The sequence below is a fragment of the Varroa jacobsoni genome, unplaced genomic scaffold (genome assembly GCF_002532875.2).
Source record: "Varroa jacobsoni isolate VJ856 unplaced genomic scaffold, vjacob_1.0 scaffold_900, whole genome shotgun sequence".
NCBI classification, from domain to species: Eukaryota; Metazoa; Arthropoda; class Arachnida; order Mesostigmata; family Varroidae; genus Varroa; species Varroa jacobsoni.
In genome coordinates, this window is record NW_019213802.1 from 40,988 (window position 1) to 55,941 (window position 14,954).

A 14,954-nucleotide genomic window follows, 5' to 3' on the forward strand; every position below is an offset into this window, starting at 1 on the left:
GTTTTCGTTAGTAATCTGACGGTCACCCATATTATAATACGTAAATCTGTCAGAATATCACTCGAATAAGCTATATGCAAAAAAATTTCAGGGAGATTCGATTTTGGGCTTATGGTAACGCAGGTCTCTCAAAGATGCAAGGGCTTAAGACGGGTAAGACACCCAAGGGTTAAAAAATTAGCGAAAGCTCTAAAAAGAAACTCACCGTTAGAGCTTGTCTGGGTAACCTTATATATGAGCGATATACTATATAATAATAATAATTATATATATATATATATATAATACATATACTGTATTAAAAATCAAATTATATCAAGATTGGACCTTTGCGCCGTTTTGGCGGAATTTCGAGCTTTTAAACTTTAAACACTATTGAAGTTTTTCAACCTTGCCTCGCTAAAATATTGCTTGGACTTTTCAGAAGTTGCACAGAAATTGGCAATAGGGTAGACCATCGATTCAAGGAAAATTGAATCTTTTAATTTTGGAGGAAATTCGTTTGGCCTGAACAAATTGAATAGTAGTAGATTTTCTTTTAAACTGCGCAAAGAAGTCTTTTTTCGATGCTAAGAATAGCGGATGAATACATGCTCGCTATGATAAACAAAGCTTGCCGAAGGCAAAAACGTATATGTGTATATGAGGCGCGCAAGCTCTCTAGCGGTGTGCATATATGAAAGATGGATAATTGCATACAAGGCAACTCGCACACGATTTGCTTGCTCCTGTCCGCTATATATTATCCACTTATGTCTCCTGTGTTCTACAGAGCCACAAAATAGAAAAACATATAAGTTATAAATATATAACTCAGTAAATATTTTGACTTCTACGTTCAGTATTGACCTAGAGATAAATACTTATCGATAAAGTTTCGTGAAATCAGACCATGTGCGACACCACTAAAATACCATTAAGTGGTCATTGAGATGGATATTAATTTATTACTTTTAAATATAGTTCACGCTTTATTACTTCAGTTCTTAACAATAATAGGTTATTTAAGCTCGATTCAATATAATCTAATAATGTGATTTTGTTGGATTCTTCTACGACTGATTCATACTTACCGTGATGCTTTCCGTATTTTCCGATTTCGTACACTAGAAGTTAAATTAAATACGTTTCGGGCCCATATTCGGAAATACGTATTCCTTTAATGGCTCCTCAATGGCAACCGATATGCTGAGTAATCACATTCGTTCTCTGCAGGACGGGAGGGGCTGCACTTATTTGAGCGGCATCCTCGTAGTCTATTCTCGTCTAGGTAGACTAGAGCAGAGCGGAAGGATGGCGAGATATTCGGAGCGTGTGTGAAGTATAGACCTTGTATAGTTCGTCCCAAGCCGGGTAGAGGTGATGGAAAAGACTCCGTAAGCCTCCGTCGTTATTTCATATTCTTTATGACTCATCGGTTTCCCAGCTTGCCCGCCTTATCCCGCTTTTACGTACGCGAGTATCAAAAAAGACTAAGTACGTTGGAGTGTCTCTTTTTGTTTTAGTGGTTCCTGACACTATAAAAATTTGATTAAAGAAATATTGCAAGAATGCAATGTCACGATGTCAGAATTTCCTCCAATTTGCTTTCAGTTACAGCGAAGCTTCGTCAACTCAGAAAGCCCTAGATGTAGTACGGCCTTGATTTCGGCTTTCCGTCCAGATAAGCGGAAGATTTTCTACTGGCCACTTCTTTTCTAAACTTGCCACATTTTTCGTTGAGACTTTTCAGTTTAAAGATAGTTTTCTGCCTCAGCGTTTGCTGTGCTTTGCCATCAGCGACGTTCTTATGCGAGAACAACGGCCCCCTTATGATTAGCTTTCAGTTAGCACTCCAGACGTAAAAGGATTATCGCTACCGTCATCCGTATACGTCAAACTTCCCCACGTGGTAACGTATCGTCATATTATTGTTTCTCATCGGAAAGGAAAGTGTTCTGCTATGAGTACTGATAGTTTTCTAAATCGTTTTCGGTATAGCTCATTGACAGACCACGAATAAGCGTGACACCAATGTAGTGCCCAGCATAATTAAAGTAGACGGCAGTCTAGAGTTTAGTAGAATTGAGGGTCGTTCGTTTTTAAGCAAATATAAACAAACTAACCTAAGGATTTTCAGCATACGTAGACATTGTAAACCTTAGTAAATAATGTGGCACTGAAAGTTCCCGTTTCTAAACTACTGCTGAATTTTCTGTGTACACTTTCCTTAATCACTGATAATTAAAGACTATATATCTAAGTTGTTACCTAGAAACTAGTTCCGTTTATCGTTCAAAACTGGCTGGGCGTCAGCGTTTAGTAATAGCTTCCTTTGTGTATACAGCTTCATTAGTGTGTGGAGTAGTAGTGAACTTGAAGCAGTGACCCTTAGTCTGTTTCAATCAGGGGCCCAGCCGTCCCGAACAGCGTGCCGCTGTCAGCATTTAACCATACGTTAATATTTCTGCACAGAGACAAATACATTTTAATATCAGTGTTATTAAAAGTAAGAGAATGAAGGACGACGATCCGAAACAAGTAGGAGATGTAGTTCATTATTATTTCGAAATACAAAGTAACCTGACAACATCGTAGATAAAGGACGAAATACATCAAACGATAACGGAAAGACCGAACATGGTCCTAGATCAAAGAGCTCCCAGACCCAATGACTTCAGTAGAGCTTGGCCAAAGTTTTGAAAAAACTATTTTTTTGATGGTCCACTAACGACCAATGGCGACGGTCAAGCTTCTTCAACGCTGGGAACATTGCTGCAGCGCTTCGGTGCGACTGTATCAGCCCCGACTTTAGCCATATCATACACGAAACCCAGATAGCAACAAGACGACACGAAGCGCGATACGAGGATAATTTTGATTTGATAGCAAAATGTAGAACAGTAGCCATAAGCCGGATAAATATTCAACGCCAGGTGTCTCAACAAAAACAAAATAAAATCTTCTCGGCCTTTTCGGGCTAATCATTTCTTTCCTCGATTTGGCCTGATCTGAGCCTGTTTACATTTTTTTTTTAAATTTACATTTACAGTTTATTGAAGTTACGGCGCTTCTTTGTACAATTTGTTTTCAAAACTTGCAATAAATGTATAAGGAATAGTCAAATATATCAAGAGTTTCTAGAGGACGGACTTAGAGAGAGGAGGATCAGTGTTTTGATTCTACGCACCGGGAACAAAACAGGTAATTTGTCCACTTAGGTAGTTCCATTGTTTGATGATCTTGTGTGGTACATGCTTTGTGGACCGTAGTTTGCTTGAGGGAACCGTCAGGGTACGTTTCATTACTCCACAGCACCCGTCACCTGACAAACACCCGTTAAGTTTGTGAGACCTTCTCAGAGCTTAAACGATTTTTCTGCTTTTCATAGCCACATCCACACATAGTTAAAACATTTTGTTGGACTTAAACTAATGCTAGGGTAGTCCAGTTATAAATTAGCCTAATTCTACAGAGTCGAAACAATAATATACGATTGGCTTCCTCTGTTTGTAAATAGATATAACAAACAGCTCGGATTACCACTTTATATTCTGCATCTGCCATTGTTAAAGTCAGAGGGTCCTAAAGGACCGTACTGACTTGTACTACTGTTAACTTATTCATCCGAAAAATGGAAATCGTCTCTGTCCAGGAAATCTTCGAAGCAAAAAAACCTCGCGCCGTGTCACTGCACTAACAACAGCTCTGGATAGTTTTTCACGCTTCTTCTATATCGGCTGTGACACTTCTTTCACTTCGTACGACTCTCTTATAGACATTTTTTTGTAATTGAGCGCCCATAGAACGTTCCCCAGCCTTTACTCGAACTCTAGCGCGTATGTTTCGGCGATTGCAACGGCATGCAGTGAATGCCTATGACGAAGACAAGTACGGGACTGAAGCTTTCCGCTGCGAGCTTTTTGCCCTGCAAATGACTTTCGCTATATCGTAGTTGTTATAAAAGTCGGTGGCAGGAGCCCAGAAGCAAGGTTTTTGCAGCCCAGAAAAGCTCCGAATTACAAGGTCTTATATTTTGTCGCCTATACACGATTACCATACGATGTTATACGCGCTTTGGATCCGCTGCGGGACTTACGGCCTAATAGACGCAAGAGCGGCCATATTTCTATGATTTATACTAGAGGAGCAGCTACCCCTTTTTCTATCTTTCTTCTGTGCTATTTTATTCGACTGACTAACTAGCTTGGGTTTTTGGATCAGGTGAGCTCTACACACTCGTCTAGCCGCTATATCTGACCCTCTTGTTTGCACTGTTGTCCCCTCATCCGCCCCTTCTTACGACTCCCTACACCTTTGATTTTGCACTTAGCAATATCCCCTGCGTTCCTGTTGTGTCTACTTCGTTTGTTACCTCTTCAACGCCCTGCACTTCGACTTTTATTTATTACAGCGCATTCCGTCACGAAAAAGCCGTTATCCATGTCGAATGCGCTTGGCTTGGAAGCTCTTTTGCGCGTGACAGCATCTTGACAACGCGACGAAACTGATTCTATTCTGCTAATTTTCATTCTTGTAACGACGTTGACCACTAGCAAGCGTACCCCACAAGTCTGTACTGCCCTTTCCTTGTCAAAATGCCTGTGAACGGGCTTACATCGAAAGGGCCACGTAACAGCTACACCGTTTTTTCTAGTCCTTTTTCCTTGCGTTGTTCATCGCTTGGAACAGACAGCTTTGTATTAGGTTTGTTGGTTGATTTCCAATTTGAATGCATGCGGAACAGCAATAATATGATCAGAGAGACTGAATGCTGGAAAAAAACGATCTGAATAATTCAACGATACGAGAAGCCTATGGTAGAAGGCTCATGTGTCCACACATTCCAGACCCTCGGATGCCACTGTTCAGAATGGGGGTTTCGGTCTCAATGGCTAGGTACCGATTCCCCTGGCAACTAGAAGAATAGTAGCGGCATCAGCAGAAACCGTTAAGTGCCGTCTCGTTGTGCGCTCTTTGTTATCTATGCAATCAACCTAACATTACTCGGAATGACACCTTGATGGCTGCTCCCGACGATGACTTAACCTTTACGCATACACCCCTACTGGAGAATTCCCCAATTCTTCTGTCTTAGAGGACTGTTTGTTCCAGTCATCTTTAAACAAAGATCTTAGACCTCTGCATTTTGGACCTTTATGAAAAATGTTATGCGCACGGACCAGACATGTACCTCCTGTGCCCCAAAATGTTGTGGGAGGCGGCAATGGTTTTTGCTATGAAGCTATAGCACATCTAGATCATGATCTCGGAGCCAATATGATAGTTTTTGCTTTTTTTAAGTGGAAAAAAAATTGTTTTCTTTGAAATTTTGGAGTATAATCAGCTGCCATTTGCCTGGACGAAAATGTATCTCACTTTTCGGTTTATTTGTTTTAATTTAATTTTCCTGTCGTTAAATGTACAGTTATAGATTTGGCTATTTTTTAAATTTCCGTTTTAGGAGTTAGAGGCTCTCGGACGTGTAACAAAGACGGCACAGTACGCCCGGACTAAGATAACAGCAGAGCCAATAATTTTATATTCAGCTTCAACGCCTAAAATAATTTCGCCTCACAAAAGGAGGGCCGAACGCCTGTGTCACACAACAGCGCCTAGCAAGCAATCACGCTTTCTAGTAAAATAAAAAAAAACATTCAATTATCTCAAATTTAGTTATCGAATAGGAGTTGCAGCCGAATACTCTTAAATTGAGAAAAAAAAACAACAAAACGATCGCAGCACGTTGGCCATAGCTATCTCTGTCCAGCCCATTTGTTGATTTGCATTTTACCTACTCCAAAACGAATTTCTTACCATACAATCGCCTGCGACCGGTTCCTTGTTTAAGATTGCGGTGATGTTTACGTGACGACATCGGCCGTTCAAGCATCAGTGTTAGCAGCTATTGTGGCACTAAAACACGAAACACCTCGTCGTTTTCAAACGCTGCAAGACTATAGTCGTCCCGCCATCTACAGCGTTGTCCTCTCCCGTTACAGCCTCATACCCGTCGAATGAGTGTCAGTCTGTCTGTGTACACCTGTTTACATCTACCTGTGGTCATTATTTGTACTAAAAATGTGACTACTATGACCTTTAACGTCAGTGATACCATTTCTGGATGAATGAATTTGCTTTTTACTACCTATTTTCGACAACATCTGTTCGAACAGCAGAGCCAAAGCTTAGCGTGTCGGCATCATCGATGACCTGCCAAGCCTTTAATCATTCTTGGTTGTTTCGCATGCACGAACATTTCTCACTGGCGCTAGGCCCGTCTTCTCGCCGATAGCAGGAAGGTTGCCTTCAACAGGTTTCACCTTATACTAAGACCTCCTGTATAGCCGCCCATTTCCCATCTACTTTTTGTTCCGCCAGAATCTCGATCTGTCTTTTTGTGCTTCTTCCATTTTCTTGATCTCTAGGTTGTTGTATAGATATTCCCCTGTATGCCTTTGGGTCTGCCTATCGTATATAGGCACGGTTGGAGTTACAATGAACAACTTTCGCCGCTACCACCATAGCACTCGCATTTTGTTCCTAGTTTCTAGCGGCTACATGCTGTCATTTCATCTGTCACCGCTCTACTTGTATGGCTCGAATCAGTGATGTCTGCAGAACAGTCTGCAGAACAGGTCGATCTTACGTGCCAGTGTTGTAATCCATACAACGACCTCTATTGATGTTGTTACCGTTGCCAACCTCACATTCGCCGTTGCTTTCGTTGGTCACCATAATGAAGCAAATACAGATCGGAAAAGTTTGAATTCTCTGCTAACTGAGCTCTGTTCTGGCACACTCGAGTCCTTCGAAGTTGTTGACCGTCGGGCGACCAACTTTCACTGCCCATACCGCTGTCTTCTTATAGAACAATGTGTCAGTGTCTCATGCCACTCCGCAAGCGCCCTTCGCTGATCGGATTTCTGCAGGGCCTGCTACTGTTTAAGTGACTGGCATTGCTGTAGGTAGAGATCGCATCATGCTACGACTGAACCGCCTTATATTTACCGGAAGTATAACGATATAATAATGCGAATGAGTGACTGAACTTACTAGGACGGAAACGCTGTAACTCGTTTATCGACAAACAGACAGCAGTTATGTGCGGGGCCGTGTCCATGACTACATTTGAGCATAGTACATCTCTAACTCTTAGTTCGTAACAGAATTTATTTAGCTTGTGTTATAGAAGGTCAATTTTACTAAGTTGAAAAACGTTAATTTGGTATAAAATGATCTCGGTGCTCATTCGACGGTAGCGGAGCAAATTGTTCGTGATGTATAAGCCCAAAATAATAGTGGTCCCACTGATACTATAAAATTCGTAACTATAAGTAGCTGACAACTAGGTAGATGATGTGGCTCTGATGAAGTTAGGTCTTTATCAATCCTTTAGGTGTATTATATTATCTTCAAATTGATTACGGGTCTTAAATAGTTCCTTTAGCCTTTCAATCAGAGAGAAACGCTTCTCTTTTTGGGATTACTCAGTCACTGTGATCCTAGAGCATGTTTCGGTTTTGTTAGTTCTGACGAAAAAGACAACCAGTCTGATAATGCTCTATAGAACTGAACCTTGAGCTCTCTGAATTATATCAGCTACTTGATTTTTTGAGATTCAAGGATATGGCTCCCGATAGTGTTGGCTGGTTATAAACGTGTTTTCATCCAGCCGTCCATAAGATTCTAGAATAGCTTTAGTACAATCATATTCTAATGGTGTGCTTTAGGCAAAACTAGATGAATTTGTTTTCAACTTTGAGGTTCAGCTACTGTTTATTCCTTACACACCCGAACGTTGCCCACGTCGGGATAATCAACCTCGACTAGCAACTTCGTTCGGGAGTATTACCTCGTAATTTGGCCAGCGTAATTTCTATGGAGAAATACTTAATGGCTTTCCCATAATATATTTTTACTATTTACACAACGATTCCTAGCTTTCTCCGAATACGTATAGATTACAGATTATTGCCCATAGAACACCGATAACGCCCATGGCCCACATGTGATTATGACAAGCAAATCTAGCCACTTAAACTAGGCGATGCCCCTGTCAATAACCGCTATCTTGCCAAGTTGGCACTTTATCATACCAATTTCGCTACCTGCCGCCAGAACGACGATCGCAATCGAGAAGATTCCGCTGATGTTAAGACATACGGCAAAAACAGATAATTTTGCCAAAAAGCCAGCCACTATTACGGGTCGATCGATAACGGCTTGTACAGGATCTCTGTTTAGATATACGATAGCGAGTCTTTTTCCGGTTTCCCCAGAGCGGAACTCAGAAGCAGACTGAAGTAGTAACAAAAGCCCAAGTAAAACGCTGTTGACTGCACTGCCAAGGCTTGGCCTGACAGCGACATAAACGAAAATCAAATGGCAAACAAGCAGAATTGGCAAAGAAATTAAGGAAAAAAAGCTTACTTTGAAATTAGGCTAGAAGATTTATCCGGAGCAAGGATTCCCATTCCATTTCTCAACTAACATATATTTAATAAAGGGAAGTTATTGCCAGAGCGTGACGATGACTGCTATAACAACAATAATGTTACATAGACAACAATGAGATGTTCGGTAGAATAACGTGAAACAGCACCATAAGACGATCACTGTACCAAATATAAAAAAAGCTTGTACATGGTACTTCTTCCATAAACGCTTTTGGTAGAGCAGTATCAGTTAATAAACATAGTTTATTCACAAAAACCTGCAATACTAAATGCTAGAAAATTCCACGTTAGTTTTCTATTTTGATGCAAAATAAACAGATCACCAATATATGTTTACCCTTATGATAAACTTTCTGTAAAATGCTATGTCATGACTGATCATAAAATCGATGCTTGCTAGCATCGAAAAGAACAGACACAGAATGCTATTCCCGTCAATCTAGGAGATTACCCGCAGGGAACGTAGTAATCGATTTACTATAACAGCGGGCATCACTTTGTGAAATCTACTGAACGCTTTAAAGACAATCCATATTTAAACATGGTCAGTCTTAGCAAATTATGCTGAGCTCAATGTTCTTCACGGAGACAGACTTAGTTTCTAGAAGCTTTCAGACGACTGTGTATCGACCCATGAACACGTGTATACACTATACATCGTTATCGTATTCTCCACAATTGACCTTAACACAATAAAGTGGGCCTACGGGGGTTTTCGTTGCCTGTTCAGATGTTTGTGCTTGAATCCACTAGTCGCATCCAAATAAATTTCTGTCTCTCCCTTGACATATATATATCCACAGTGATGGTTCGACAAACATACTCAAATAAAATCAGTCAAAAAATTTCAGCTCTTAGGGCCAACTACGCTAAAACGAGATATTTTTTAAACTGTTGAAGATTACCATTTTACAATAATGCCCTCCATGTTAAAAAACGGACCCAAACATTTAACACTGTCAAAAAACAGTAGTTTGTAACATAGCCTTTTTGCACCAATAAGTGTCGCCGTTTTTGTGATACGCGTCTGATACTGTTTTCCACTATCTCAGCTGTGAGTGGATTCTGTACTATAAATTAATAATCTTTTCAGGGTCATTTCGAATATTGGTTACTTCCCGAATCAATAATTTTCCAGACGGCATCGTGCATGACGTACTCATTGTCAGAAAACCATTACTTCGGTCGCGTTGCGCTCTCTATAGGCTCAGCATATCCTGCTGTTCGAGTATCCTTTGTGCAAAATGTGTCATTGTGGTGGCCCTCGCCGGAAATCGTAGAACACATCATAATATTTAATGGATGTTTGATTTTTAGGACGACATGGTGTTCGGAAGACCGCTCACCACCATATCGAAAAACTTGATAGGAGTTCTTTCTAAGAATCTCGACATGAGGGTCGTCTGAGGGACAGACTTTTCTTAGTTCTCGAGGGTCCCACGTTTTGTTCAGTTTCGCTAATAAAAATGAGCTCGTTTCTTTCGAACGTTCCACCGGTGCTTCTTGATAGAGCCGCTGCTCCTGCCTTTGGGTTGGCGGCAAAATGCAGCTTTTTTAACAAAACGTATTCACGATTTTTTAATCCGCTTTGACATCATACGAGACCAACCTCCCATTTCCTATTACACCTCTTCCAATGCTTTCTATCTACGACAGCGACAAGCCTTCTCCCAGCCTCCTAGCAACGTGCATAGTGAGAAGTACAAATCGCATCATGTACATTTAGTTGAACAAAATAATCTGCTAATTAGTATTTGCTGGTTTTCAGTGACATTTCGACACTCTACGTATGGAAACACGCAAAGTCAGTCAGTCAGTCAGTCTTATTTAAACGCTACCACTTAGCTGTTCAACGTCGATAACAGCCGAGTCAGATGGTGAAGTAAAACGGCCCGACCGTACATAGTACAAGATCTGAAAGCTATCATGACCACAATGGCGCCACTCTTGTTCCTCATTTTTCTAACACAATAAACTTCATCGCTTTCATCCTTCTATTTCATCGCTAACTGCGTTGCTGTATACAGTCAGCGCGTGTGCGTCTGATGGGTTGATTTTTAGGCGGTGTATATTTGCGGTGCAACAGGCCACCTTTGACTGCTAGCGCGGCCAGTATTTATTGCCAACATTAAACGCTTTTTCGGTCTATCGCGATTATGTCCAGTAGCAACGCCTTTATGTAATATAGGATGAACCTATAAAACGTCTGGGAGATAGCAGCGCAAGTCGTCGTGCCTGGGCTAGCTAAATCGATTACTGCTAAGTTGTTCAATGCGGGTCAGGGCGTGATGGCGTACATCATGTTAGAGTAGACCCGGATATCGGAGCACCATGTCTTTTTTCAAGTCGTTTGTTGTTGTCTAACGTATTGCCTTTCTGTGCGAGCTGCGGAATGGGGTTCGCAGTTACAAGATTTTGATGGGTGCCGTAATGATTTCTCGGGCTTACTCTCTGTATTTTTGTCTGCGTTGTTGTCTAAAGCGCAACCTTTCGTCCAGTTAGTCTGAAGAGCCAGAACAAGACCGTCGCCGACTTTACAAACCCGTCACTACTTGTTCTGCAAATATTAGTAATCCCAAAAGGCATTACCATTTTTCTCTCTGTTACACTCTTTGCCGGTAACTTTGACAATCCGAACGAGCTGAACTTCAATACAGGCCTCCGTCATTCCCAACTGAATAGCGCAGATATTTCGGAGCTGTTCAGTGCGCAGCTTTCGGCCCACGAACGTCTACCCATTTCTTTTACTACGTAACAAAGCGCAAGAGCAAACCTCAGCCTCGGTATGCAACTGGGACATAATTGGGCAGCCCAACAAAAGAACTGCAGTTCGCTGTGTTGTGAGTGACTGTGTCAGCAGCGCTTAGTAAAGGCTGATAAACATGTGCACTCCAAGGCACACAAGCGGCGAGGCGTTCGCCTATAACTACTAAACAAAATCCGTTTGTATGCGCAGCTCCATGTACATGCCAGCATGCGTGTAAACAGCACGTAAGTAAATAGCGAAATACTTATGCAAAATAGTGTAATTCGCGTTATTAATGTTAATGTTTCTTACTTGGTAAGTTTGTCCCTCACATTCCTAATAATTATAATCATTCTGGGAACTCACCGTATCGTTTGATTCATGCGTACCGAAGCCCATCTTGCTCGCTGAATCCGCCACTTTGTAAGTTCACTAGACGTTGGGTTAGAAGAGAAACTCGTAAATGCAACAAACGACCTCGAGATCGATTTGGAAAGCACTGTGCTCTAAAACCTCCCTCGGGCCGGACCCGGGTCAATCTCGTTTTTCGTGATCAAAAATTCCTTTATATCGGTATAACAATTATATGCGTAGTATAGTCCCCATACGACATTCACGAGTTAGTAGTTGAGCTTGACGTAGTAAAATAGGTGAATATAAACAGTACGAGCTATCGCTGTCCGCCTATATTGTCCTATAGTTACACTGGTGTGGCACGCAAGTACTTCATGCGCTTATTAATTAAAGATCTTATTTCTGCAATGGGATATTTCTTGCGTGGCTCGGTGAATCTAGAAGATGTGGCTAAGGAACAATGGGCTTCCAGCTAGTCAAAAAAATCTATGGGGAGTCAGGTTTGCATCAATCAGGTCCAATTGAGCAACGACGACAGTGGCGAACTCCTGACGTTGTGTTCTCAGTGGAGGAAGTAAACGTACGCTAGTGTATGACACTTTGGAACCAGTATTAGGCACTCACGATTCCGAAGAAACTGTCACTGAAAATTGTTAATGAGCAGTTCATGTTTTTATTACTCAATAAGAGCGAGTGGTCACGATGGAGATGCGTGTCTGCCCCTGGCCCTTTATACGTTATGCTCACGCACACAAACCGGTGGAAAGAAGGAGGAAGGGATCCCTCTGTGTTTACAAGCACTGCGCAGTCAGTCGCGCCATCTAGACAGTTAGAGAGCTTATGAGAGGACGGTTAAGCTAGTCAACGGCAAAGGCAACTCAATGCACGCCAGCAGTAGGGCCAGCATCGACAGTCGAACGCATCAGGCGGCATAGAAAAAGAAAGGACACCCGACAGACTGTAGAGTGGCGTCAATGCTGCGGTCGGACTGTGTTTTTCGTCGGCAAGATGGGCGGCACGATAAGCATGCGTTCTCTGTTCTGGTTTAGCTTTCCGCTTATGCGTATCGTAGGGGTGTTCGGTCGTGCTTTTCAGGGTAGCACTGTATATGACACATTACAAATGGCATTATAGTATGTATGTAGTGCACGTAGATGCACTGTACGCTTAAGAGTTGCCTGAAGCTGGATAAGTTGGTCCCGGGTCTTGAATCGCTTAAGCGATTGTGTGCAATTTTGTTGTTCTGTATTTTCCCGTTCTTTGTTCCGTAGTCTTTGACACTTACGCTAGCAATAAAAAAAACGGGTTTGATTGAGTCAAACTAGCGGAAAAGAAATATATTACAGGCAGCGCAAGATAAATGTGCTGCTGTATAATGCAACGCAGTCATAAGTAATACAGCATCGAAAACGACGCCTGATCCTGCCTAATGAAAACACGGCTATTTGAGCTGATTCATCGACACTCCACAAAACCTTTTAATGAATTTCTTAGTAGGTGGCATAGGGTCTCACTGGCGGAGTGAGTCGCAATAGGATAGGGCGGGATAGTGAAGTTGTTCCGAAATCTTTTGGACAAAATGTCCTAACTCGACACGAAGTAATGAGGATCTTCCGTCATTGATGACTATGGTACTGCCGGCACGCGATCTCTTAAGGAGTCTGTCCTTTTCCTCGGCCCAGAATGTCGAGGACAAAACATATTGAACAACGATGCCATTGCCAAAAATATCAGTGCCTACTTACTTTTTTTAAATGGATGTTATCCAAAATCACACGAAATGTTCAGTGAAACTGTTATCACGGTACAATCTACTAGGAATGAATTATGTATCAGCTGGTTGGATTTCCCAGTTAACTAATTTAGTACAGGATACGAATGCCAATCCAGCGGGCGCGACAATTGAAAGACCCTCGATGCGCCAGGAAGTCCCGCGTCATCGTGGATTACTCTCGAACGTAATTCATTCATGTTTAATGCTAGTGCAAACTAAGATATATTTATTTATTAATATGAACACCTGCCTAATTAGAATAAACTTGAAATGGTACTTTATGCCATGCTCAAATATCCCAAAGCGTAGCGTGGCGCTCATATATATATACGTTTGAAATAAATATATACATTTCTACTAGCGTCATCCTATATAAAAGAATCTAAAATTTCATCGTCTACAGCTCAGTCTATTCGGGGCTTCCAATCAACATGCTGAAATATATTGAAATAGTTATTTTTAATTTATTCCCATGGGTTTCTATTAATACGGCTCCCCAGAATAGGTCTGGGTCGTCGTAAATTTTCAAGTCTCCACCTTCAGATATTCGATTCGAACTAAGCTTAGCTTGGCCGTATCTTTTGCTTTTAGCCGCTCGCACCTGATCGCTTGGCTATGCAGTAAACAAAACCATTACCTCCTCCTCTAATATACAGACAGATAGATAGATAGCTGCGGAGTGCCAATACCAGAGCCGCATTGCGCTCGCGCCTACGTCTGCGCCCACTGAATTGCTGTGATTATGTGTTTGCCTACTGCATCTAGGACGAACCGAGAACCAAATGTAGGCATATCTGATTTTTTGTTAAAATGAACTTGCCGTCCAAAGTAGTAGAAACACATGTGAGGCAGTAACAGATGTAAAACAGGAAAGCATTTGAATCGCTGAACGGTCCTGTTGACGATGGCCAGGGCAGTTAAACAAGTAGCCCCCCTTCGACTACAACAGAGTAATAATATATCTGATATGTAGATGACTAGTGGATGTAAATGTGTCATAACACTGAAATCAAACATACACAAAATAAACAAATGAGGTCGATTGATGTATATTAATACAAATGTACGCCAGGGCAATGGAGTCGCTGCTATGTTGCCGAAGACTTCTTCCCTTAACATACCTTTAACACGGAGTCGAAACGAGTACGGTCATAGTACAACGAACAAGATTTCATTTTGTGTTTCGTATTTAGATATACCGCTGAACGGAATCCGAACTGGTATATTTTACGTAAAACAAACAACTATTACGCGTAGCATATAAAGAACTGGAAAAGTTCATCGGTAAGTTCATGGACCCATATAGGCTGCTGTTTATTCATGACTTCTTCAGCAATACTCTTCTACCAGTACAGCAACGAAGGTATAAGTTAAGGACGTGGAACAGAACTAATGGCAAGCGTTTATTTTAGTTAGTGCTATTAGTTTAACCTTATAATGCCGGTCGCGTCAAATTGGCGGTTAACAAATTATATATATATATACATAGCAGAATAACTTGTGTCAATTGATGTCCTACCTGCAGAGTTTTTATTCTGTTCTATGCAGGATCATAGTTCTGCCATGTATTGCTTTTCCGTCTATCTTAGCAGTAGCATATGCTAAAGAAGTTAGTTTCGAGATCAAAGTATAAGAGACAGGG

At 41.4% G+C, this 14,954-nt stretch overlaps 1 protein-coding gene across 2 annotated transcripts in view; it reads right to left on the reverse strand.

Moving 5' to 3' along the window:
- The window catches only part of LOC111264802 (uncharacterized protein ZK1073.1), a 150,066-nt gene that overhangs the window by 40,893 nt on the left and 94,219 nt on the right, over positions 1-14,954 (reverse strand). The window contains exon 1 of one of the 2 annotated variants that reach the window (XM_022840979.2): positions 11,551-12,253. The exons of the other annotated variant lie outside the window; for it this stretch is intronic. Coding sequence (XP_022696714.2) covers positions 11,551-11,583 — 33 coding nt within the window. The 5' untranslated portion in view covers positions 11,584-12,253. Of the gene's footprint in view, positions 1-11,550; positions 12,254-14,954 lie in introns of those variants that run through there. 2 annotated transcript variants of the gene reach the window in all.